General features: G+C 38.1%; 1 protein-coding gene across 1 annotated transcript in view; it reads right to left on the reverse strand.

The window, feature by feature from the left end:
• Window positions 1-26,448, reverse strand: part of DNAH7 (dynein axonemal heavy chain 7) — a 250,715-nt gene that overhangs the window by 169,985 nt on the left and 54,282 nt on the right. The window contains exons 12-18 of the mRNA XM_033400318.2: window positions 22,760-23,032; window positions 21,665-21,792; window positions 19,284-19,362; window positions 15,745-15,969; window positions 13,491-13,637; window positions 10,777-11,462; window positions 8,405-8,591 (exon numbers count right to left, since the gene is read on the reverse strand). Coding sequence (XP_033256209.1) covers window positions 8,405-8,591; window positions 10,777-11,462; window positions 13,491-13,637; window positions 15,745-15,969; window positions 19,284-19,362; window positions 21,665-21,792; window positions 22,760-23,032 — 1,725 coding nt within the window. The remainder of the gene's footprint in view (window positions 1-8,404; window positions 8,592-10,776; window positions 11,463-13,490; window positions 13,638-15,744; window positions 15,970-19,283; window positions 19,363-21,664; window positions 21,793-22,759; window positions 23,033-26,448) is intronic.

The raw sequence follows: 26,448 nt of genomic DNA on the forward strand, positions 1-26,448 counted from the left end.
AGATCAATCAAAAATTTCAACTGTAAATTGTTTCACAGAGAAATTTTATTCTACTGCAGGAACATGTTTTTGTTAATATACTTTCAATGTGACTGGAAAGGAAAGATAATTTTCTGCTTTGTTTTGAAATATAACAATGTAACTTGGGAACACAGCAATTTAATCAAAGAACAAAATAATCATCATTAATACCTGTTTTTTTTTTTTTCCGTAGAACAGGTTCACATGGAATATGCAACATATGCAATTCACTTATCTCTAAAGAGGCACAATTTTTTAAAGGCATTTTATTATATTTCCAAGAGTTTTATGTTTCAAGTAAACATTTAAAAATGCACACAAAAAGAAGCATGACAGAGATTCAGGTCATAATTTAATGTTCAGTTCATTCGATAAAGTATGGAACAGTACCCTTGTACTCCTAAATTCAAAAACCAAAATGGTGTTCTTAGAGTGCCACCTTCTGGAAAAGTATGCTTTTCTTTGTTGGAAAAAAAAAATGTTGCTAATAAATGTGAAAAATTCCTTTCACAAATTAACAATGTTTGTTTTATGCTCAGCCAAAGAATTTATTGCAATTCGCTATTTTGGATCTGAGATTTGAAAGCTAAAATAAAATCAGTTATTTAAAACAACAGTTCATATTTCTTTCCCTAAATATTGCAATTACAAAAGAAATACCCCTTGGAAGCACTTAGCATTTGAGCAAAAAAATTTTTATTGAATTCCTGAGGTCAAACCTATTTATCTAGATCAGCTCAATGATGCTGAATCAAATATGCTAGTTCTGAATCAACACAGGCGATAATCTATGTACCTTGGTATATGGACTTAAGAAAAAAATATAGAAAAGTAATCAAACATCTCTGGACTGGAAACTAAACACTCTCTTCCCATGAGAAGGTAAACAGAACAGAGACTACATCAGATGAAGAGAAGAACAGACCTGGTTCCTAATCACTTAATTAACCTGACTCTCTATTTTCTTATCTTTAAAATGGAGATAAGAGCCCTCTTTCAAAGTTGTTATGAAGACCAAATTAGACAAAATATTGGAAGCACCTAATATGGTGCCTAGAACACACATATGCTTGAAACTACCCTTTCCATTTGGCCTTCTATAACTGTCTCTTGATGAGATACAGACAGAGAGACACTACTCCGGGGGAATTCATGGAGTAAGTCACTTACATCACTCCATTGGTTTAATGGAGTTAAAATAAACATTTTGTAAACTGCCATCCTTCTGGTAAGATATTCATCATAGTAAAATAAAACTGGCTTTAAGTTCCTTTAAGCATTGCCACAAAATTCTAGTACAGAGTAGGCATCCCATAAATATTCGTTGAATGCTTGAGTGAATGAGGATGAGTTAAGCCTGCAGACACACAAGGAACACTCAAGGAACTTACAAACCCCCCCCCCCCACATTGTACCAACTTATTAGCTAAGGTTCTCAAGACAGAACAATAAGATGTTATAACAGGAAGCTACCAGAAATTTGAAACTAAGTATGACTCCTTTGACGCTTTAATTACTTTTCATCTTTGGGAGAGGAAAAGGAATTATTAACCGCTATTACTTTTTGGTATTAAAGAAATCATTTTACAAATTTTACGTGTCGTCTTTTGCTTCACAAGTATCACCAATCTCATCAGCTCAAATGACAAGCTACTGGTTGATTTACATTTCTAAACCAATTGCCTGTGATATCAGGGCCTGAAACTTTAATTGGGGTACACAGAGAGAGCATTCTAATTACTGCGGCCAGGAAGCTTCACAGAAAGTACACTTAATGGAATTAAGCTCAAGCCAGTTCTATAAACTTCCAGAAGCATAAACTTCCAAATCAGAAAACCTTGGACAACAGAAAACTAATAAGATCCTCTTTAAACCTTTTAAGTATTAAGAAAGGAAATGTGCGTTCACTGAGTAGACCTTTATGCTCCCTTACAACTTTCAGATCCTTTGACCTCACCAAAAATAGAAATTCTTTCAAGATGCAGGATGTTTCTAGGATTAATCCAGCTCTCAGGACCCAGGTTTCTAACACTGAATTTTCAGAGACGGTTTTTCAGAATTCTTAGAACTAGCAATAATTCAAGGATCAATCTCAATTTAACTATTCACCCACTCACTCAACAAATATTTATGGAGGACTTGATAGATGTCAGACACTGTTCTCAGTGCTTGGGCCACAACAGTGAACAAAACAGACAAACATCCCAGCCTCCATTAGAGACAGATGATAGATAACAAACATAACAATTCAAAAATCATAGACTAAGTTAAAAGGTAATAGATGCTGCAAACACAGAAAGGGGGATCAGGATTGCCAGGAAAGGCAAAGGCAGGTTTCAATTTAAATACGATGCTCAATGTGAGCCTCTTTATAAGGTAATATTTGAGAAAAGACTTCAAGGAAGCAAAGGTACTCATTAGTTCTGCAGATATTTGGAGGCACAGCATTTCAGGAACAGGGTCCAGTCAGAGCAAATGTTCTACAGCAAAGGGTGCTTGGCATGTGTGAGTGAAAAAAAAAAAGAAGAAAAAAGGAAGCTAGTGTGGCTGGAATAGAGAGAGTCAGGTAAAAGTTATAAGGACAGAGAGGTAAAAGGGTAGAGGGAGAAAATCAAGAACTTCCTGTTCAAGGAAACCATTGCCATTTCCCATCAGAAGAATTTCTCCCTTGGATACTAAGATATTTCAACTAGCGAGAACAAAAGCAGGGAAGCAAAATTGTGAGTTTATTGGGTGAATTGGTATAAAGTGTCACTGTCATTTTCACTTCTTAATTCCCGGACCCATGTACTCTGCCTGTGGGAGAAACTCTGTATTTGGAGCTGGTTGAGAACTCATGCTATGTATCCTCTAGAACTGCACCCCAAACTCACACTTTTCTTCCTGCTGGAATAGCAACTGAGTCTTCAACATGAGACATTCCACTTTTTACGAGGTCCATGTTCACACAGGACCCGTAAATCTTATAAGTATCCGTCAATTGCCTCATTTCCCTTGTAGTGGGCGTTCCTTAGCAGAAGCAATGTTGTGTGGAAACTGTGACAATAAGTCATTCTGTAAGTCAGGAATGACAGTGTTGACAGAAACTTGGAATAAGAAAGAAAACCCCTCTGGTGCAGAAAAATCACGGATCCCTTCTAAGTTGAAAGAGGTCCAATGTATTTAATTCCTTCTAAATGGCTGCCTGGTCCCTTCAGGTGTGACCCTGTATCAGGAGCATATTGTTAGTTTCTGCTGTTGGCAGCTTGGACACTCAGCAGTGTTGGGTAAGGGACCCAATAATGACAAGTCCTTCCATAATTCCCACCTCTGCCATCATGACTTCTTTGTAGCTTGAGTGACCATATAACGCAGTTTGATGAGGAGAGTTCTGGTTTATGTTTGCTCTCCTAGCTTACTTATTAACTGCTTTAACTCTCAGAAATTCTGCAGTCTGGACAACATATCATGTGATTCTTCTATTCATACTCACTGTGCATACAATGGCATATACTGACTGACATTCACAAAATAGATCAACTGGTCAACTAATATTATCAAGTGCCTCCTTTTGCAGTGCTGCATTTTATTAAACACTTACATGGAGCACAAATATACTCATATTCTAGTCTATTCTGTGATCCTTTATACCTCTTCCTCAGACCTCCTTGTTGCCAGTCTTTCAACCTTGTTTCTTCTAAGTCCTTGATCATACAGCCAAACTGTTTGCTACTGACTGTGATCAATGTAAACCACACTGCTGACCATTTGTATAGTCAAGGTCTAAAAAACCCCTAATATTTATTGAAGTTGTAGGATTCCCTTCCTACTACCCTTTAAGTCAATCCCCTAAGTAGGGGGCGGGGGAGGTTGTAATTTCTGCTTCTGGATGATACTCAAGAAATATTTTGCAGAAATCTATAAGCCAGTCTTTAATTTCTTCAAATCATATCAAGGATTTTTGGCATTTCAACTTCGTTTAGGTGGGCCATCACAGAAGCCAGGTTTTGGTCAAACAAGCAAGTAAAACAGAAATCATTCACATCTCCCTGACTAGCTCATGGAAACCAGGATCTCTGGTAAGTGCACTCACATCAATACATTTGACTGTATCTAACTTAGGTTCTCCCTAGGCAAGCACATTGCAATATAATACCTCCTTTATTCCTTAGGATTCTGACAAGGCTTCTGGCAAGGGAGGCTCTCAGTGTGAGGGTCAGGGTACCCAAAGTCAATCAAATTCACCCAACTGTCCCCACTCTCAGTTCTCACCATTGCACTCTTTCCCTGTAAGTAAATTATCTTTCACAGAACAGATCTGGCAAGGCTGTGAATTAAATTACATTGCAATTTGGCAACCTGCTGGATCAGACTCTATAATTTTTGGCTATGTCAAATTTGTAGCTATGAGAATTAAGAGGTTCTCGAGGGCAACCACAGAAGCACCTTAATCCTCTGACCACGTCTTGAGCAAAGAATTTAAGCCCTGAATTATGCCATTTCTTTCATTTCTCCAGTGTTTTAGAAAAAATTCAGCCCATCTCACATCCCTTGTATTTCAAATTTGTACTCTATTGACCTACCACAGCAGTCAGTTGGTCCACCAAAGCACTGCCCGTAAAACAGATTCTTCATTCCAGGAAGCCAAGAGAATAATTTAAGTAAGTGAATTTTGGAGTGCATGCCAGGTACCACCAGTGTTCCATTTTCAGAATGTAACTAGATTTTAACTACCCTAAGATCCAACTTGGTCATACAGAACAAGATCCTAGATGCCAACTTGGAGGGTTTGATATCTTTATTCAGAGTTCAGTGCAGAATCCTTCTAGGTAGTTAAGCAAAAGGGAATTTAATATAGGGAATTAAGTTATTACAAAATCATTAGAAGGTCTAAGGGAGCACACTCCAGGCTGGGCTTCCAGGAAAGACTCCTAGAACCTGTGGAACTGATCTTCCAGGAGTGTTGCCACCTCTGCCTCAGTAAGGACAAAAGGACGCCACCACTAGAACTAACTGCTTTCAAGAACACACCACGGTGACTGTGATTCTAGGATCAGAGAGCAGGATCACGAAGCCACCATCATCATCGGCTGTAAATACCCATAAAACTGGTGACCAGACACTGAAGTCTGTAGGAAAAGAAAAAAAAAAGTGATCTTACTTGACAGCAGAACTAGCTAAAATGGCAAGAAGATGGCCACTGTATGCCTTCCAAATCCCAAATGAGCATACCTAATCATCGAAATCGAATTCACTTCCAGAAACTTAGATGCTAAGGAGTCTGGGAGACACAGTTTTAGCTTTCCAGCTCACTAGAAAGAGGTGAGATGCTTGGTGCCAAGTGACCATATTTACTATAGTAAAAGGAAAAAGAAAAACAGGGGGAATAGTGTTCATATTTACTGAGATGCGGTTAGACTACAAAAGGAAAAGGTTTGGGGAGAAATTCAAGAGTGCCTTTTCCTGCCTTGTATGAAATACAAAAGACTCATGTGGATCAAAAGTTAAGTTTGGGTACACGCAAAAGATTATCCACTTCCTTCAACCCCAAATGATGGGCAATTCACTGGTCCTGTATTAGGGAGGGGGCCCAAGAGAGTCCCTAGAAAAGTTTTCAAGTGCATGTAAAGAGAGGAGGCTAACGTCGTCTTCTCCAACTGGAAGTCTGTTCCATCACCAGCATGCTGATCTGTGCCAGTGCTATCAGAACAGGAGAAGAACTCTGGGAGAAGGTGGTATGGTGGGACGACCAGGTGAAGGAAGGGCAAGGACCATGTGCTCAAGGTTACCAAGAAGTACAGAAGATGGATCCCAGGTGCTGCAGACCCCAGGTGAAATTAAGGGCTACAGATCTGTGAAATACTACTAGAATATGGGGCCAAAGACATGCATATGAGAGGAATGTGGCAAAAGCCATCACTGGTAGATCAGTTGGAAGATGGAGTCAAGTCTGGCAGAGGATGACCAAACCTAGGGGAGATGCTCAAGATAGCATCCCTCAGCAGCCAGAGCTTGTCGGGGTCTTCACCTGTCCACACTGAGTTAATCTGTGGACTTCACCTCTCCACAACTGGTCAAAAAGCTAGACCAGTTGTGATGACCAACTGTAAAGGCACAGTGCAGGTACCAGAGACAGGAGGCCGTCCACCTTATGACCACCAAAGAAAAGAATAGCCAATTTGGCTGGATCGGTTACATCAGTACATTTTCTCTCTCTCTCCCTCTTTTTCTCCCTCTCTTCCTCTTTCTATTTTCTCCCCCTCCTTCCCTTTTCCTCTTCACCTCCTCCCTACCTTCTCCCTGTCCCAATACCAAGTGATAAGACCAGGAAAGAGAGAAGCAGTGTGGGAGAGCGCAGTCCCCACCCCACCAGAGCCCCAGGGTTACCTGACTACGGGTAGGAGAAGAGTTCTAAGTAGAACAAGAGATTGAGGTTTTCAAACAGGTACAGCTCAGTCTTCATAGGCAAAACTATCTTAATAACCAAAAGTGACTGGAAAATTCTGGAATTACACTGAAAGGTCAGTAAGGGAGCTTTCCCCAGTGAGAAACAGCCTTTGGCCAAGCGTAGTTAGGAACAGGTACCAAAACATACAACTATTTCATGCTTATACCTTAAGGAACCAAGATAACCTCAATTCAAGCCATTTATATTAACAGCATCATTTACATTCTGTTTTTGACCTCTGAGCCTTTTCTCTTGGCATAGTTCTAAAAGAACATTTATTAGAAACCCATAAGACTGAAAGTGATGGCTTTTTGTACCAAGCGTTTAATCCAGTGGCTTCTACTATACAGATCATCCTCATTAGCCTTCCTGAGAGAATATGGATTTATGTTTCTTTTCAAAGCTCCGGAGAATATGGACAAAAGCTGTCCTGAATACTAACATATCGAGAAAAACAAAATGTAAAGCCAGTTGAAGAAGATAATCAAGTCTTATAGCAAAAGTAAATGAAGTGTCATCCAAAGAAAACTGCTTATTTGGGAAGGAGAGGAAGTAATGCTTTTCTGTTAATATGTTTTTAATGTAGTTTTATAGAATTGAAAATCTTTTTCCTTTATTTACTAGACTCAGCATAGCTTCCCCTTTCCTAGGTATTGAACTATCTATAAAATTTCCCTAGCAATATGAATTTTGAAGAGTATTTTGATCGAATGTCAAAAAAAGAATTTTTTTAACTTTTAAAATTATATTAACTAGGAGAATACAAGCATCTACTTTTTATCTTTTTTGGGCAACAAAAAAATTCTACTTCATCCCCTTCCAAACAAAAATGTATACATGTTTTAAGGGTTTTGCCCTGTTGTAAGGAAACAATATAGGAAAGGCTAAATTTATAAAACAAATTAATTAGAAATGAGTAAATGTGTTACAAAGTGACTCACCAGTAAGTCCTTTAAATATGGAATTCCTGTGTGATTAATTCTACAAAAGTTTGGTTTATACAGAAGCTTTGTTTCAAGTATTATTACATAAAATGAAGTAAACTTATTAAATAAACAGACCCATGTCCATCTTATGGAATATTTTCCTATAAAATCACATAGTTGACATTGATACAGTCTCATCAGTATTTAGGATTAGAGTCACAATTTTCAAAGTTTAAATAATAAAAATATGCATATTTCCATTTTAGGGTAGAAAAACTTTAAGATAATACTCTTCCTATCTTACAATATTGTATTTGATCAAAACACCAATAGAGAAGTTTACATTCATTTAATGATATAATTTAATAGCTAATATTTCTTGTATTTTAATCTTAACTTCCACTAACACACAAACCACGCTTTGCAGGCAGTAAATAAATAAATGTCTTTTGAACTGAACAAAAACCATACCTTTTTTGGTGTTACTGGTTTTTATTAAATTCCCTCCTTAACTTAAATTCTAAGTTCTCCACTGGATTTGTGTGGTGATTGATTGGTAGATTGCATTTTGTTTGTATTTATTGGGCTTTTTAAGTATATTTACCTTTGCAGCAGCTCTTTTTTTTTTTTTTTTTTTTTTGTCCCTACAGAGAAACTTGTTGATTGAGCAGTTGGCATGCTGACCTTTTCCCACCATGGCACATTTCAGTGGTGGTGCAGCCAGTAACATGGGGGCCAGAGAATAGACAGGACAGTGCGTGCTGAGCACACTGTCTTCCTACCAGAGCGTCCAGTAAGAACCACTGCTAGAACAACTATCATTAAGTAATGCAAATTGAATTTTGACCTCAATAAGTAATCAGGACAAAATACCTATTTTCCTTTTGATGTTTCTTGCTCCTGGGATTCTAAAATAATATCTGAAAAGGAGCCTACGTGGGAAAAAGACAATGGCTTATTTAGATTGTTTTGAACACAAAAATCATGTCACTTCAACAAAACAATCACATTCTCAGAGATTTTTACCTACCTGTACTACGCTTTTCATTATATCTCTCCACATTTTATCCACGGTTGTAAATCGTCTGCCTTCCTCAGGCATTTGAGACATAATGTCCGGAGAACTAAAAATGGGCTCCAAATACAGCCACGTGGCTTGGACCTTGAGCCATTCATCCAGAATCTCCTGAAGCAGCAGGAGTTTGCCCTCCCATTGCCTGAGAAGCAAAACACAGTGGCTCTTATCAACAGCAAACCAAGCAATGTTTCAGATGATAAAACTCAAAACCATGACTAGGCTGTCAATCTTACATGCAATGGTGTTATTCCAATTTCCATTCTTCTACCTACTAGCTCTGTTCTACAAAATCTGTCTCTGAATAATAGCATCAACATTTATGCTAATACAGATATATACATGTTAGATGTACCTATCTACAAATGGGTTGGTTTCTGTATATCAGTAAACCTTTCTGCAATCCGATTCTATGGACAAAGGGTACAAACTGAGAAATGAGATTTTAGAGATGCTAATGGTATTCTCAATCAAGGGCACTCGGAACTTCTTAGGAAAGGTAATTACATCCAAGATTTATTTCCTTTAACATTCTTATTTTTTCAGTTTTTAAAAACTTTGGGGCCATAAAGGCTGTATTTCCAGAATAAAATATTTCAATTCATAAGATATAACTGGCATTTAAAGAAAAATCTACATAATCTTAAATACACTAGTGTGGCATTCATGAGAAGGAAGCATTTTTGAATTTACAATGAGTTATCAGTTTATTTCTAAATATGGAGAACAAAAACAACTTAACTTCCTCAAGAATAAATATTATAATTACAGCATAAACTGACAATTTTACAAGCACAGTTCTATGGTCTTTGCATGTATTTTCTCTATCCTCACAACAACCCAAGGAGGCAGAGTCCAGAGTGTTGTATCTTTTTACCAGTAGGGAGACTAAGGTACATAGAGGTAAGTACCAGGTTCAAGCTCACTCAGCTAATAAACAATAGAGCCAGATTTGAACCCAGACAGCTGTAACCACTACAAGAGATAACATGGCCATAAAGAAGAATGATTGGTTAATGGCAACAAAACTTAGAGATGGGATGGCTTTATGTGTAGATTCATACATTACTCGTCATTTATAATTTTAGATTGTTAAAACCAAGAAATGTATACAGGAGTTCAAAAAGTCACCAGGCATTTTTAAATGTCTTTCTAAAACACCTTCCTTTCAATGTTCATCAATAAATGTGTCTTTCACACAGGGAAATGAACGCCTCTACTTCCTTCTGGTACTCTTCCCTCTTTCTCCATCTAACCCCTGACTAATGCAAAAAATTTCTCACTAGCTAATGATCTCATGAACAGTCCTTAAAAATAGAATCTAGATATACCACTTTCAGAGAAGTTCAAAAATTACTCTTGATGAGCACATTGGAGCAAGCTGGGCAGGAGGCACAGCAATCAAACACTGAGCCAGCACCAACAGCTGAACAAGCTCAGGTTTATGATAATATATCAATAACAAGAGGCTGATATCACCAAGCAGGTAGCTTTCCCTCACCATGCAAATTCACATTGGAGTTGGTAGTCTGACTTGGATTTACTCTTTTTTAAGATAAAATATAAGCTGCTTAAAAGAAATCACAAAAAATTTAAAAACTGACAGGATGGGCTTCCCTGGTGGTGCAGTGGTTGAGAGTCCGCCTGCCGATGCAGGGGACACGGGTTCGTGCCCCGGTCCGGGAAGATCCCACATGCCGCGGAGCGGCTGGGCCCGTGAGCCGTGGCCGCTGAGCTTGTGCGTCCGGAGCCTGTGCTCCGCAACGGGAGAGGCCACAACAGTGAGAGGCCCACGTACCGCAAAAAAAAAAAAAAAAAACTGACAGGATAAAGGTCAGATTTAGTTGGCTGTGTCAGACGCTCAAAATTCCAGATGAGAATCATAGTTTCATGCTTTTGCACTTATCTAGCCATTCTTTATGCATATGACTGGAAATTACAATAGGCTTTGAGGAATCATCGACAACAAACTAATTAGTATATTTGGAAAATTACATTATCATCTTCAGTTTTACAGTTTATATGTTCTATAAACTGTGTTCATAGGCATGAGACTATTTTTGAGAGTCAAATGTATAAGATCAGATTGTGGGCAATAAAAATGAATATCTGGAAGCTGACTGTCTACTACCTTTGTTATGAATATATATGATAGCAAAAGGATCAGGACTCTTCCAAAAGCAATAAAGGTTATCATTCCTTACAATACACTATTTAACATATTAAGCATAAAGTACAGAATCAATTTTTAAGAAGAACTGGATATTCCATATGAGTGATAATTTTGGTAACATAGTATAAACACCGTCATATAAATAACACTTTACCTCATTTGTTTTTCATAGGGTTTAACAAAAGGAGATCCTCGCATAGTTTGTGTCTTAATAATATGGTCATCCAACAACATCTGAATTTCATCAACTGATGACAAAATAAATGTCCCACTTTCTCTATAAGGAAGAATGACAAATTCCACTGCATCCCATTCATTAATCATCTTCTCCATGGCCTTTTCGAGAGAATATTCTTTGCTAGCTGCTTCACTAATACCTTCAAACCTATCTAAATACGGTTCCAGATTCATATCTATAAAAGAGAAGACAGTGGAATCAACTGCTGGCTCCAGGGGGTAACCGACGATGCTGGACATGGCCTCCCAGTGCCTGGGGCGCAAACCAGGATTACAAACCACTTGAATGAGAGGAATGTGCTGCTTGAAATCTTCCACCTTTGCTCTTACTTTTTTTGTCATTGCCAATGCATTTGGAGAATCATGGAAGGTTTTCTCCAGCTTATATAGTCCTCTCCAGTAATTTCCAACTTCTGCTTCTATTTGGTCTGGATTCACCTTGTGATATGGTCCTTCTGTCCATGCCCTGTATTTGGTGCTAAATTCTACAACAGTTTCATAGAGACGAAGATAAGGGTTCAAACCATCTTGGATTTTTTTACGTTGAGGATATATTGATGGTAGCCAACCAAACGCCTCCTCCTCAGCATTAAGCTGCTCAATCTGGAAGGACAAGTATTAAGTATGTTATTCTGAAAGTGAATGATATTCAAAATAAAGTTTTAAAAAATATTTATATCAAATGTGACCAAAAAAACCTCTCATTAAACCCTAAAGTTAAATTAGGCCATAACTAGAAAAACTGAGCAGTGATCTCTTTTTTCCTATTTGCTTTATTTTGTTTATTTTTGTTGTTCCTATTTCTTTTTTATTACAGTTTCCAGAGAAAAATGACTGGTTAAGTTAGTTAAAATAGTAAATTTATATATATAAAAAGTCTCTGCCCATCCAGATATACTGAGGATATAGCTTCATTTATTTTATTTTATTTATTTTTTTTTGCGGTACGTGGGCCTCTCACTGTCGTGGCCTCTCCCGTTGCGGAGCACAGGCTCCGGATGCACAGGCTCAGAGGCCATGGCTCACAGGCCCAGCCGCTCCGCAGCATGTGGGATCCTCCCGGACCGGGGCACGAACCCGTGTCCCCTGCATCGGCAGGCGGACTCTCAACCACTGCGCCACCAGGGAAGCCCTAGCTTCATTTATTAACTCACAAGAACTTAATTACTTTTTTAAAAATTCATTTTTTAAATTTATTTTTGGCTGCATTGGGTCTTTGTTGCTGCGCACTGGCTTTCTCTAGTTGTGGCGAGCGGGAGCTACTCTTAGTTGTGGTGCGCAGGCTTCTCATTGCAGTGGCTTCTGTTTGTTGCAGAGCACGGGCTCTAGGTGCACGGGTTTCAGTAGTTGTGGCACGCAGCTCAGTAGCTGTGGCCCACAGGTTCTAGAGCACAGGCTCAGTAGTTGTGGCCCACAGGCTTAGCTGTTCCGTGGTATGTGGGATCTTTCCAGACCAGGGCTCGAACCCCTGTCCCCTGCACTGGCAGGCGGATTCTTAACCACTGTGTCACCAAGTAAGTCCCAAGAACTTACTTACTTTTAATAAACACAGCATTGTGTTAGATACTGTGGAAAATAGAAAAAAGTATATTGCAAAGTACCAATTCCAAGAGTTAGTAATCCAGATGAGGAGTTAGATACCAATTATTTAATAATACAAGGCACTAGAAGAGATGTGTTAGAACAGTAGCCATTTAATATAAAATGAATGGTGTACTTTTAAAAATGCTATCACTCAGAGACAAGAGAGCCTGCTGAAATAGCGCAATCACAGATGCTAGAGAAGCTACAACCACGGCTGTGTCTTGACGGTAAGTAGGATAAGAGACACAAAGAAAGCATTAATTTCCTCTTAGATTAGTAGTGAAGTTGTGAGGATATGGGAGATGTAGATGAGAAATCTATAGAATTGAAAAGAGTGAGATAGATACGTAAATTATGTAGATTACTTAAAATTTCAGTGGCATCAGTTTTAAAAAACCTACAATTTCTCTTGTCTCAACATACATTTACATATCTGAGATTATTATAAACTATTTAATTACCTGAACTAAGATATTAAAATCTTACAATATATAAAAAGTGGTAGAGCATCATAATATGGTCTGTTTTCATATTTCCCCTTTTTATAAAAAATGCAATTAAAAATTTCAAACTTCTAACATGGCAAAGAGTACGGCTTTTTCCCACCCAGCTGCTTCTAACGAGACCACTGATTTCTGAAATAGCGGTACTGGGAACAAAGTAGCTTGATGGGAGAAAATAATGGACCTAATTTAAAAACACAGCCACCAAATCTAAGCTGGCTTCCATGGAGGTGGGAAATCTAAACAGTAACCAGGTGTTATCACATAATGTAAATGATCAAGATTAAAAAGCAGGTGGAGATATAACTCTATCTTTAAAAGATGAAGGCCACTGAAATGTTATTACTACCAATAGAAAACAGCAATGCTGCTCCCTCCTTGAAGCATGTCTATAAAATCTATTTGTGCCATTCATATTAATCTCTAATTAAATGTAGTTTAACTCTTTTATTTGAATCCATTTCTTAAAGGTGAATACCCAATACAAATTCAAATGCTCATTCTGTTGAACTAATTCATCCTATTAAGAATTTTAAAATTATACCTTGTCTGCTGCTAAATCCAACTTTCCATTCAGTGTCTGAGCCTTTTTCAGGTACCGCTGTATATCTTGAAGATCTCCAAATGAGTAGAATTCTTCTGTCTGTTTAGCATAACTCTGCAATTCCTCCACAAACCGTTCACACCGTAACTAATAAAAACAATTATTTTCGTTACTATTTTTAAGAGTAAAAACCCCTAGGCATCAAGAGAAAATTTTAGAATTTGTAAGGATTGTCAGAATTATTATTATTATATTCTGTCACTGGCAAAATATGAAGAAAGGGATGATCTTGAAGATGACTGGGATTCAAAATATACAGAATTTTTAAGAGTTGGGATTTAAGATTAATGGATTCAGATTCCTATAATTCACAAATTAGAGAAAGTTTACTCTTGTATTATCAAGGTAAGAAGTTCTAATAAAATGAATAAGAATGTGCTGAACAATGGTATTTCTTTAGTATGCTAATAAAATACAATCACTTGAAAAAAATCTCACAATAATCAAGTAAGAGGCTATAAGTGAACTCCAATTTTTTTTTTAAGGCCTGTAAAGGTAGCATTTTTACAAACAACTGGAAAAAACTGAGTTTCTTTAATTGCGTTCTGATATTCAGGTACCTCTTCAATCAGCAATGCTAAAACAAAGTATTCCAAAGTTATTTTTCTTGTCCCATGGGCTCTCTTCACAGGAAATAAAATAAATAAATCCAGATTTAAAAGCCGAAAAACTAAAGCCTGCCAGTATAAAACAGGTGTGTGTGTTTGTTTGTTTGTTTTAATGAGAAAGGCTTCTTACGAAATCGTCATTGGTAAGGCATTCCAAATTAAATGGCTCTTAAAAAAACAGCTCTGAATAAAATATTCAGAAGTCAAATCCAGGTTATTCAAAAATAGATTTTATAGATTATCTAGGTTGATTTCTGTCCTCTTTGGTTTTCTGGCCAATTTATTGCTCTGGCCCAGTGGGGGAAGGAAAATGAGAGGAAAAATTCATTAACATTATGTGTAGTTTGTAGAATGGTATACATTACAACGAAGTATAGATACTTCTGGGCCACCTAGTGATTTCCTAAGGGTCTATTATATTGTAGCGTAAGCATCAAATACTCATGATGCTTTCTACAGGTTTTAAAAATTTCTGAAATGGCCTAAACAGAAAACAGAAATATAGACTTAAATATAGACTTATAGTTTAAAATGAAGAGTTTTTTTTGTTTTAAGTCTATAATTTATTCTGCAAACAACATATGCTGCCAATTAATCGTATTTGCTATAGTGAGGTAGAAAGAGGTTAGGCTTGCTATCAAACAGCTCTACTGGCTGACTTGAAACAAGCCTCTTCACCTTCACTTGGGAACCTTAGTCTCTTCATCTGTAAAATGAGACTGAAAATACTGTGTCATTTATTCACTTAATAGCTATGAAGTGCTCACGGCATTTCTGTGTGTCAGGCACTGTGCTAGCCAAGCAGATATAAATGGAGAAAAGGTAAAAATGAGACTGCCCTGCCATCAAGGAGCTGACCGACTAATGGGGAGATGGAAATAATAACATAATGATCAGATAATTAGCCCGGTGGAGGTGTGTTAAAAGTGTCATGGGAGCAGAGGAGAAGCAGTACTGAGGTCTGACTGAAAGGGCTTCTCAGAAAGTCAGCTGACTTTGCTAGATAGACAGGCGGGGCGACAGGTCGCTCCAGAGAGAATGGAGAGAGCAGGTAAGAGATGAGAGGTGTAGGAGAGCAGGGACCAGAAGTTGCTCAGGGTTACTGAAGAGTCAAGAGCAAGAAGTGGGGAGAGGTAGGAGGCGAGCCTGGACAGGTAGATGGGGGGAACCACACACCATCTTATATGTAGGACACACACACCAAAGGTTCAAGTCACGGAACATTATAGTGATGGTTCTGGGCACGGTACTTCGGCAAGGTAGTGATTATGAGGTGTGAAGGCTCACCTCACCAAGGGAGCTTTGACCTTAATAAAAAATAAACTCAAGACAGTACTATAAACCATATAAGATAAATATTATTCTTATTAATGGTCATTTGTGGGCAATATATTCAAATGTTTTCTCCCTTGAAAAAGGAAGAAATGATGGCACATCCATCCATTATGTGTCCTATCCTCTACTAAGACTTATGGGAGGAGAGAGCTAAGATACACTCTCTGTGAAATAGAGGAGCTGACATTGCTATGTAAGAAGTTAAATATTTCCAGAAAATGAAAATAATTTAAAATATCCATGATTCCCACCTTAAGACCTTCTTGATATTGTTCTGTTTTCTCCTTAATGATCTTCCTGTGTTCGTCAAAAATTTCATCCATTCTTCCATACCACTGGAAGACATTATTATTTAGCCTAATGTCTGCTGGAGAAAAGTTGGTACACTCAATGAGGAAGGCGAGGCAGTTTTTAGAATCCACCAATCTCCGTCCCAGTTCAATCATATCAACTGTCTCTACTTTCTGAATATAAGCCTGAGAGAAAACAAAAATTACAGATGGCATTTTAAGGAACAGCTCATGTCAAAAAATAGCCTGTAGAAATACACTGCATAAATATGTACAGACTTGTTAGAAGTATAGACTTTTGGTTCCAAATAGGGGACTGCAGCACAGTCTGCTTCTCATCCATCCTGAAAACCTTTACTGACAGAGCAGGGTGAAAACCAGAAATACTAAACAACACACAAAGAGCACTGGAAAAGCAAAGGATGCTATGGTTCTCTGGAATATAAGAAGCAGATGCTGAGTGATATCATTTATTCTTGCAGAAGAGCATTTCGGGCACCTATTATGTGCCTGATACTGTGCCAGGTGCTGGCAATACAGTGTGACAGAGACAGACCTGGGCTTTGTCCTCAGAGAGCTTATAGTTTAGTGGAGGGGACAGTTAGTCAAATAACCACCATAACAAATGTAAAATTGCAAACTTGCAACAGACACCAGTGCTGCAACACTTTCCTTAGTTATACAACTAAAATATAACTGCAGACAAATTTAACAAGGAAGGTGCTGAATCTATGAGGAAGACTACAGCACTTTACTGAAGGACATTTTAAAAGTACCAAATAAATATGAAAACCCACGTTAAAACATAATATTATAAGATGTAAATTCTCCTCCCACCAGTCTAGAAAGTCAATGCAATTTCAATCAAAATTGCAATGGCATTTTAAAAAAACTAAATTTGATGTAATTTTAAAAGTCTCTGAAAGTACTCAAGAGTAGGCAAAGATTATCATGAAAAAGGAAAACGATAGAGACTAGCCCAGCTAAATAGCAAAATATACTATATAGATGCAATAATTTAAACAGTTCCTGTTCTGGCTCAGGAGTAGAGAATGGAACAGAACAGAGTTTAGAAATAGATCCAAGTACAAATGGAAATTTAGTGTTGAAAAAGAGGCATTTCAAATCAGGAGTGAAATGACAGATCATTTAATAAATTGTACTGAAGTAATTGGCTATTGATTTTGGAAGAAAGTAAGAGCCCTATTTACTTCGTAGAAGTACAGAAAAGGTATACTGTTAAGTGAATAAAATAATTTGCAGGAGTAATGATTCTATTTTTGCAAAGACAAAGCTCTGTGTGTGTGTGAGTGGGTGAATATATAGGTGTGTGTGTATGTGTGTGTGTACACATGCACATGGAGGTGCCCATGTGTATGGACATATATACATGTAGCTCTCTCAAACCTCTTTTGAAACATACTAATTTATGCATATATCTTAATAATATAAATTCTGAAAGAAACCTGCTATCCCACTGAAAAATGAGAAAACTGCCAATTACTTGTACCTACCTGTGTTTACCTTCCCTGTTATACCCCACAGCTCCCTGTCTATGAAGTAAATGCTTCTTTTCTTAATGCTTTTAAAGTTCTTTTAAATCTCTAATAACCACCTCTCTCTGGCTCTCCCTTTTCATCACTCTCCCTAGTGCCATATATATACATATGTTTGGAAAGAACCATTACCCCAAAAAAAGGAATTATGGAAAAAGAGGAACTTTTACTTTGTACAGTTCCATATTGTTTAAATTTTCACTTTTGTAATTAAAAAGATAAAAAGGACATTGCCTTAAAAGCTTTCATTGATATGCCATTCTAATTAGAATGTTTTTCTGTTGCAAATCCAAACAGTGATCTAAGTGAAAATACATTTTTGTAATTTGGTTAATCAGCTTTTTATGTAGTCAAACAACTGCATCTTTATTTCCTCTTACTGATAAAAAATGACTGATGTCTGTATTGAATAAACTGAGAAGATATTTATGCCCTTACAAGAATAAACTTTTTCAAGATACAGAAATATTTTAAATATTAGGTAATGAATCCTACTTGCTAATTCTGTGAAATGTTTCTATGAACAATAGAAATTCACACTAAATAACTCCAAATTCCTAAATACTTCCAGCGATGGTTAAGAGGGTAAATAAATAACACTCTTCATACTCAGTATTCATTTTTTTCAAAGGAATTTCCAGCTATGGAACTCTCCAGCTACCTTTCAAATCATCCATAATCAAAGTATCACTTGATGTTCTACAATAACTCATATAAAATATAAAAAATTCTAAAAAGGATATCATAGGTTTGTTTGTATTTGATACACACACATACACATAAATTCACATGTTAAGAACCCCAGTCTAAGTACAAATACTTTAAAGGAAATAGAACCCTTTAGAGGCTGATATGCAAAATTTGGTTCTAGTGATTTTCACAAATTTTTAAGTGAATAATTTAATGTGCCTAATCATTTGAACACCTTTTGTAATTTCCTACCTATACAAAGTTTTGAATGATTTAACATGTTTTGCTGGGTTTGCTTAAATATTTTAAAATCTAGGAACACAAGGGTTCTATTTTGGATCTTCAGATTGCTAGAAAAGGAAAAAGAAGATCCTGTAAAAGTGTAAGTTATAAGAATGGAAAAGGAACAAAATAAATGGATGATAAACCAGGTGTTTTATATTATTTTATTACCATCAGGTAGACTTCAAGCACAGAGGCAACAAGAAAAATGATGCAAGACTTCTCTAATATTTTTAGTACCATAAGTCCTATGCTCAAAACACTTTTCAGCAAACTACCACAGAAATGTTTAATATATAATAAAAGCCTATCAAAAACAAAATATTACTTAAGGATTAAATATTTGTTGATTAAAAAAATGAAGGATGACTGCATATCTCAGGTTGCCCAAGACAGTCCTGGTTTATGCCTGTTGGCATGGTAACAATTATTAATAGTGCTCTCAAAAAGATTCTTGTAGACAACTGCATTAATAACTCCAATACTTCACCTCTCCCACTGTCTGTCCTTGTAGTGTCCTCTCACTGGCTCTGTGGCCATTTTGGTCAACAGGCTATTCGCTAATGTGACACAAGCAGAAACTTGAAAAGCATTTGTACAATTGGGCTTGCTTTTGTGCCTCTACCATACCATGAAGACATGCCCAGGTGAGCCTGTTGAAGTCTGAGAGACAAGCGAAGCAGAGTCAAGCTTCTGAAGCTAATTACACTAGTCAACCCAGCTGAGAACTAGCTGATATGATTGAGTCCAGAAGAACCATCTAGGAGGAGTGTCCAGCCTGAATCACCAAACTTCACACTCATGAGCTGTGTGTGTGTGTGTGTGTGTGTAACTTACTATTTTAAGCCCCTGTTTTAACTTTTGGAGCGATTTGTTATTGTATTATCATGTTAATAACTATAAAAGCTGGGGGGAAAAAAGAAAAACAACTTACTTACACACACATGACTATACAGAGCTTATAAACAATACCTTCATTTCCATCAGTTTTGCTGTATTTGGAGGAGTGCTAAGAGCCTTTTCAGATATCTTCTCAAATTCCTCACATAATCTGAAACACCAGACAAAACCCATCTTCTATAATTAAATTTTATTCCTAAATATATTCCTGTGTACTATTTTAATGTTCTATTACATGAAAAATACAGTCAGATTACCTTACCTATATGACATCTAATTAATTAAAAGCAAATTTGTGCTCATTTACTCATTCATTCAATACACATTTAATGATCATCTATTCCATTCCCAACTACAGTAATAAGTGACGGAGGTACACAAATGTGTAAGATGCAATAATGGTTCTCAAGCAGTTCACAATCCAGTATGGACAGCAAGACTATGAACAATCATTTCCAACCTAGAGTTTTAAGGGCTCTACCAGAGATTTAGTTGAGATGGCACAAAAAGTGGGTCTACTTGGAAGGCATGGTTAAAATGGGCCTGTGTGCTCAGAAGCTTCTGGTAATATGCAAATACTTCCTACGGATTTAGGTTGTGGGCAATATAAACAATGAACTTACTATGGGATTTTAAAAAAAGAGTAGTGAGAGCTAAGGAAGTTCAGATAACATCTGCAGAAATTTCTTCAAGAAGATTGGCTGTGAGGTGAAGGAGAGGGAATGGATGGTGATGATGTTGGGTTGAAGTGGAGGGTTGGAGGACGGAAGAGGGTTTTGACCGTGTTTGTAAATTTCAGAGGCAGAATCCACAGTGAAGGAGAGATTTAAAATGCGACACAGAGGGGACGACTAGTAGAGCCAGGTCCAGAGGGATGGGAGGCAAGGGGGCTGAGCTCATAGGTAGAGACGAGAACAGTGAGTGGCTGACAGACTCTTGACCTCTGAGAATGTGGGGAGGCAGATAGGGAGGGGTTCGTGGAGAGGTGAGATGAGACATGTAAGGGCAAGAAGTTGAGGGCATTTGTTATCTAGTGGTTCCTATAATAGTCCTGGTATATCCTCTATACAGCCAGTGAGTCTGGTGAGAGGCATAATTAAGAGAAAAGGGGAAAAAGTAGAACTGGCATGAGCTCTGGGGGCAGCTAAGAGGCAGGGAAATAGTTATGAAATTAAAGCAAATATTTCACTCGGCATGAAATGCTGTAAATAAAAGACATTTTCACTATTCTTCCAGTACTTTTAGAGGAAAAGGTACTTTAAGCTGAATATACTGTTCTGTTTCTCAGATAAGCTGCCCGAGTCCTAGGCCTTTTCCACGTGGTGCCTCCCTCTTCAGCCTCCCCCGCTCACAGTATCCGTGAGAGCAACACAACCCGCTCCTTGTTCTTGGAATACACCATGCCATTTTCATACCTACCTCACTCCCTTCTACATATTATTTCCTCTAACTGGAATTATTTCACCCACATCATTCACCTGGCAGACTCCTACTCATCCTTCAAAATGAATTCCTACATCACTTCCTCTTTGCAGACCTCCCTGATTTTCCCCCTCTCCTCCAAACCTCACCCTGAAAGGAAATTAATCACTTCCTTCTCTACTGTTCTACTTCTGTGGTTCAGGACAGAACTTATGGCACCCTGTTGTAATTTACTGAATTGGATGCCTGTTTCCCCTTCTACAATGTAACTTCCTTCAGGAATTTTTTTCATATTCAGTCCAAGTCTCTAGCGCTGTACCTGACGTATGGTAGGTAAATGAAGCTCCCTCCAGGCTTCTTACAGGCTGAAAGAAATATCTTTTTAATGCTTTTTCCCTAACACTATAATTATAAAAAATTCTGATTATCTGGGGGTTTTATTCCACGTAACTGACAGCAGGAAAGAGGTTTCTGGAGCCACACTATCACCAGTGCTAGAAAACTAACTACACTTCTTGTCTTAAACAGGTATTCTGCTTCACACATTAGCATTCTGTAAGTTTACTTAACATGAGTCAGTTTTCCTAAAAATCTCCAGATTGGACAACAAATGAGTTTGTAGTTAAGGTAATGTGTTACCATGGCCTTGAAGGGTAATTACAATAAAATGATGTTCCAAATTTGAGATCCTTGACAACTACTGTGTATATCCACTGTGAAAACTCACTTTGTGTATTGATTACACAAACTTAAAAATCTGAAGTTAGATAATGTCCACCTGACTTATACAAAAGAAATGCAAACACATTTTAATACCACCCTAATTCAGACAACTGGGAAGGCACATTCATGGTGAAAAAATACTAAAAATCACAAAATAACACTTAGAGCCAAGTTGAAATAAGTTTGGCTTTATCTTTTCTTTTCTGTCATTTATGACACTGCTCTAATCCATTACTTTAGTTGAGTGACAGTTGATTCTATTTAATTCCTCCACCCGCCAAAATAAAAATATAATATTAAATAAATACCTTGTATTTACTTCCTGATGGTCTCTGAACATTTTAGCTATAAGTTTTCCACAAATAATACCTGCTCGCTTCACCAAAGCTTTGATTAATTCCTCACAGCGCATTTCAAACATTCCTAAACGAATAGTCTGCAATGTTAGGTATTAAAAGTTTAATAAACATGAAATGACATAAATGATTCCCACAATTTTGCCTTTTTCCATAATATTGATTTGTGTGTGTATGATCTAATACAACTGAGTTTTTTTTTTTTAATATGATGCAGGCAGGGTTTTGCAAATACTCTTTTATATTTTACCACTATCTTCTGCGTGAATCTCCTTGAACAGTGTATCTTGGAAGCCAATTCTACTTCAGGACAATAATTGATATAAAAACTTTGGAGAATTGAGTTATTGCTACATAGATAGTGGGATTTAAATGTTATACTTTCTCTGTACAAAAAAGTAATGCATGGCAATGGTGGTAATTTGGGAAAATATAAAAAAGGACAAAAGAAGAAAATGTTTAATTACCAGTCTCCTACTAAACAGAAGTAACCACATTTTGGTATAATTACCATATGTTCCAAAGGATTTGTACACACCAAAGCAAAAAAAACGAATAGTTCTTGATATTTTTGAGGGGCCAAGTTAAAATAAATTACTTAAAAGTCAGGCTTAGGGCTTCCCTGGTGGCGCAGTGGTTGAGAGTCCGCCTGCCAATGCAGGGGATGCGGGTTCGTGCCCCGGTCCGGGAAGATCCAACATGCTGCACAGCGGCTGGGCCCGTGAGCCATGGCCGCTGAGCCTGCGCGTCCGGAGCCTGTGCTCCACAACGGGACAGGCCACAACAGCGAGAGGCCCGTGTACCGCAAAAAAAAAAGTCAGCCTTATAGGGTACACCTTCAGCTCTATGAACATAAGAACTATGTGTTTTGTCTACCTCTGCATAGCCAGAGCTTACCACAATGCTTGGCACATAAAAAGGCCCAAACAGTTTTCTGTTAATGATAATGGTCTAATTCTTTCACTGTATGGTCTAGAAATACATCCTAATGAAACTGGGAAGAGATCACTAGGTACAAAGAACAGTTGTACAAAATGGGTCATTTACCTTTCTAGATGTGTACCGTATATCCTCTATGAGCTTTTGGTACCTGTGAATTTCTTGTATTATTTTCTCATAATTACGATTTTCTGCAAGGAAAGCATCAGCATCTTGCTCAGCTTTTTTGGTAATTAAAAAATCATACTTGTCATAGAGTCTGAGGTGCTCATTCAGTGCCATGCTCTCCCATATAACCACGTCCTTAACCTTTTCTTTGTGAGCTTCAACAACTTCCTTCAGAATTATCGGCTTCAAAGTTGCTGGTTTAGACTTACTATCCTAAACAAAGGAATAAAAACAATATGAGTTATTTAAAATACTTTAAATTAAGGTAACCATATCATTCAGCTTTGTAAAAATGCCCATCTTACCATACTGTCTTTTTAAATTTATTCACAAGTTCCCTTGGATTTTCTAATCTATATCTGTAGAGAGTCTAATCACAGCAGTATTTTAAATATCTAGGTTTCATATGTTTTGTTTTTCTTAGAGGCTACCTAGGAGTATTTTGTTTTTCTGTATGGAGGAAAGAGCAGTCACTTGAGAACATACACAAAATAAGAGTTGGAATATCAAAACAGCAAAATCCATGTTTTATTTGTACAGTTGTATATGCTAGCTTAAAAGGTAGCACTTGCATCATACATTATTTAAAAAAAATAAGTCAGCTCAATGTCATCAGTCTTTGATCACAGTCACAGCCCTTCTTCACCTTGAGGAGTAATGTATGTAGAACAAAGAAGGATTGCTTACTCATTCACTGACCTCTGAGCTTTCAGAGGTCAGTGTGAACAACAACTAGAACAGACTAAAATCCCTAGTTGCAAAATTTGCATTCTGCTACCACCATTAGAATAATGTGGGCAAGAATGTATCACACAACAATTTTAAATAAGCAAACAAATCTCAACAACTTGTCTCCTTCTCTTTTTGAATAAGAGGACAAGTAAATGTGCATATATGGTTTATTATCTTGAACCAAGTTACACTTAAAAAATATATATGCAGCTTCGCCGGTGGCGCAGTGGTTGAGGGTCCGCCTGTCGATGCAGGGGACACGGGTTCATGCCCCAGTCCGGGAAGATCCCACATGCCGTGGAGTGGCTGGGCCCGTGAGCCATGGCCGCTGAGCCTGTGCGTCCGGGGCCCGTGAGCATGGCCGCTGAGCCTGTGCGTCCGGAGCCTGTGCTCCGCAACCGGAGAGGCCACAACAGTGAGAGGCCCGCGTACCGCAAAAAAAAAAAAAAAAAGAAAAAAAACAAAAATATATATATAGTCTCTACCTGTTGTCCAGAAAAAGGGATTTTTAACTGTAACAAACAAAAATCATTGCCAGTAGTGAATATTCTACAGCTTTCAAATTGAGACTATGAAAGGATTCCTTAAAGAACTGGGTAATTTGTTCAGGTATCCAGGATGCATTTGTCCGCTGTGCCCCCTAGTGGACATTTCAGGAAATCACACTTTTTCAGAACTAGATACTTCATGACTACATTAGTGAATCCCACCATCATCACCACTACCTCACCCCCAGGGCACAGCAGATGCTTGGTGTCATCTTTTTTGAAAAAGAACTTTAGGATTAAGCAATATATATTACGTACTGCAATGTGAAATTGTTGGATCTAATGTGAAGCTCATTAATATTCAAGTACCCTCTGTATCACTTGTTTCCAAACTTGAGGGATTGCCAGAATCATCTAGGGATATTTTACCGGTATACCTACTTCTGAGTACAGACTGTCATTGTAAATCTACATCTCTAGATGCAGGGAATGGGGGTGGCAGGGACCCCTGGATTTTTTTTTTTTTTTTTTTTTTTTTGCGGTACATGGGCCTCTCACTGCCATGGCCTCTCCCGTTGCGGAGCACAGGCTCCGGACGTGCAGGCTCAGAGGCCATGGCTCACGAGGCCCAGCCACTCCGTGGCACATGGGATCCTCCCGGACTGGGGCACGAACCCATGTCCCCTGCATCGGCAGGCGGACCCTCAACCACTGCGCCACCAGGGAAGCCCTGGATTTGTATTTTTAAAAGTCACCACATGATGCTGGTACATAGGGTTTTAGAATCATTACCCCACGTATAATGCCCCAGGTAAGACCTATCTCTCAAAATTTGAAACCAGAAAAAATACCTGAGCAGTCTAAAACTTGTTATATTTTCCTCTTTACTGTAGAAACTAGGAAGCTTAGAGCCATATTTTATAAGCATAAAATCATAGCAACTGTCTTCATTCAGATGATTATAATACTTTTTTCCACTTCAAACTTTATCTAGTAACTCTTATTAACCTGTTATATCTGTCTGTTTCATAAGCTACATCTAGTCATTCTTGAGGAAGGCAAGGTATGAACAGAATACAAAAGGATGCAATAGGTGAACTGGAATTAAACAAAAAAACAAAGTAAACAGTAAGTTTCTTGAGAGACTTCTATTTATGGTAATATGAGGAACAGATACCCTGTTTGAAAACAACGACTTAGTTCAAACACATAAATATGCTGGGGAAAATGTCAAATATAACTTTTATAATGCATGGTTAAGGCAGTAAAATAATAAGGAAAGGCTAAGGGGCCAAACATGAGATAATACATGAATCGGGAGGTAACTATATGTGGATGTGAGCAGCTGCCCTGGGGACTCTGCTGATCCCTGGTGGCCTAAGCTTTGCTTTAATGAGTCTCCAGCAGGATGGGCACATGTGTGGGGCTGGGTGGCATGGGTGAGAGAATGGTTGTCAGGAAACAAAGCCTGAAGCCTGAGTAAGGTGGGAAGTCAACTGATACCCCTACATAAAGCCAGGAACAATGAAAACAATGAAAAGTGACACAACTTCACAATGAGGGTTCTGAGGACACAAAACTTCAGAATGCTGAAAGCTGACAGAACCATTAAATGAGGGGCTAAGAAGGAAAATGTCTTGTTTTGGCCTGTTTTTCAGTGGAGAAGAGAAAGGATGGTCATCTTAAGAATTTGGAACCACAAGCCTGTTCTCTTACACATTTGGGTAAACACTCACTGCCAGTGTCGTCCACAAAATCCTCAGGCAAGAATTTTGTTTAAAAGGGTCCTGGGGGCTTCCCTGGTGATGTAGTGGTTAAGAATCCGCCTGCCAATACAGGGGACACGGGTTCGAGCCCTGGTCCGGGAAGATCCCACATGCTGCGGAGCAACTAAGCCCGTGAGCCACAACTACTGAGCCTGCACTCTAGAGCCCACAAGCCACAACTACTGAGCATGCGAGCCACAACTACTGAAGCCCGCGTGCCTAGAGCCCGTGCTCCGCAACAAGAGAAGCCACCGCAATAAGAAGCCCGCTCACCGCAACGAAGAGTAGCCCCTGCTCACTGCAACTAAAGAAAGCCCACATGCAGCAACAAAGACGCAACGCAGCCAAATAAATAAATAAAAATAAAGTTCCGTTAAAAAAATATATCATTAAAAAAAAAAGCGTCCTGGGTTTGCAGGGGCCTCCAGAGCACATGTCAAGAGAATATGCAAAATCCAGAGGAACCAACCCAAATCAAGGCCTCAAAGACTTCCCTGCATAAAGTTCTTGTGTGTATAAGCCCATAATAATAAATAAAAAACAGGGGCTTCCCTGGTGGCGCAGTGGTTGGCCGCAGCAGTGAGAGGCCCGCGTACCACAAAAAAAAAAAAAAAAAACACCCACAGAAATAAACGACCAGGAG

Source organism: Orcinus orca, chromosome 7 (assembly GCF_937001465.1).
Source record: "Orcinus orca chromosome 7, mOrcOrc1.1, whole genome shotgun sequence".
Taxonomy (NCBI): Eukaryota; Metazoa; Chordata; class Mammalia; order Artiodactyla; family Delphinidae; genus Orcinus; species Orcinus orca.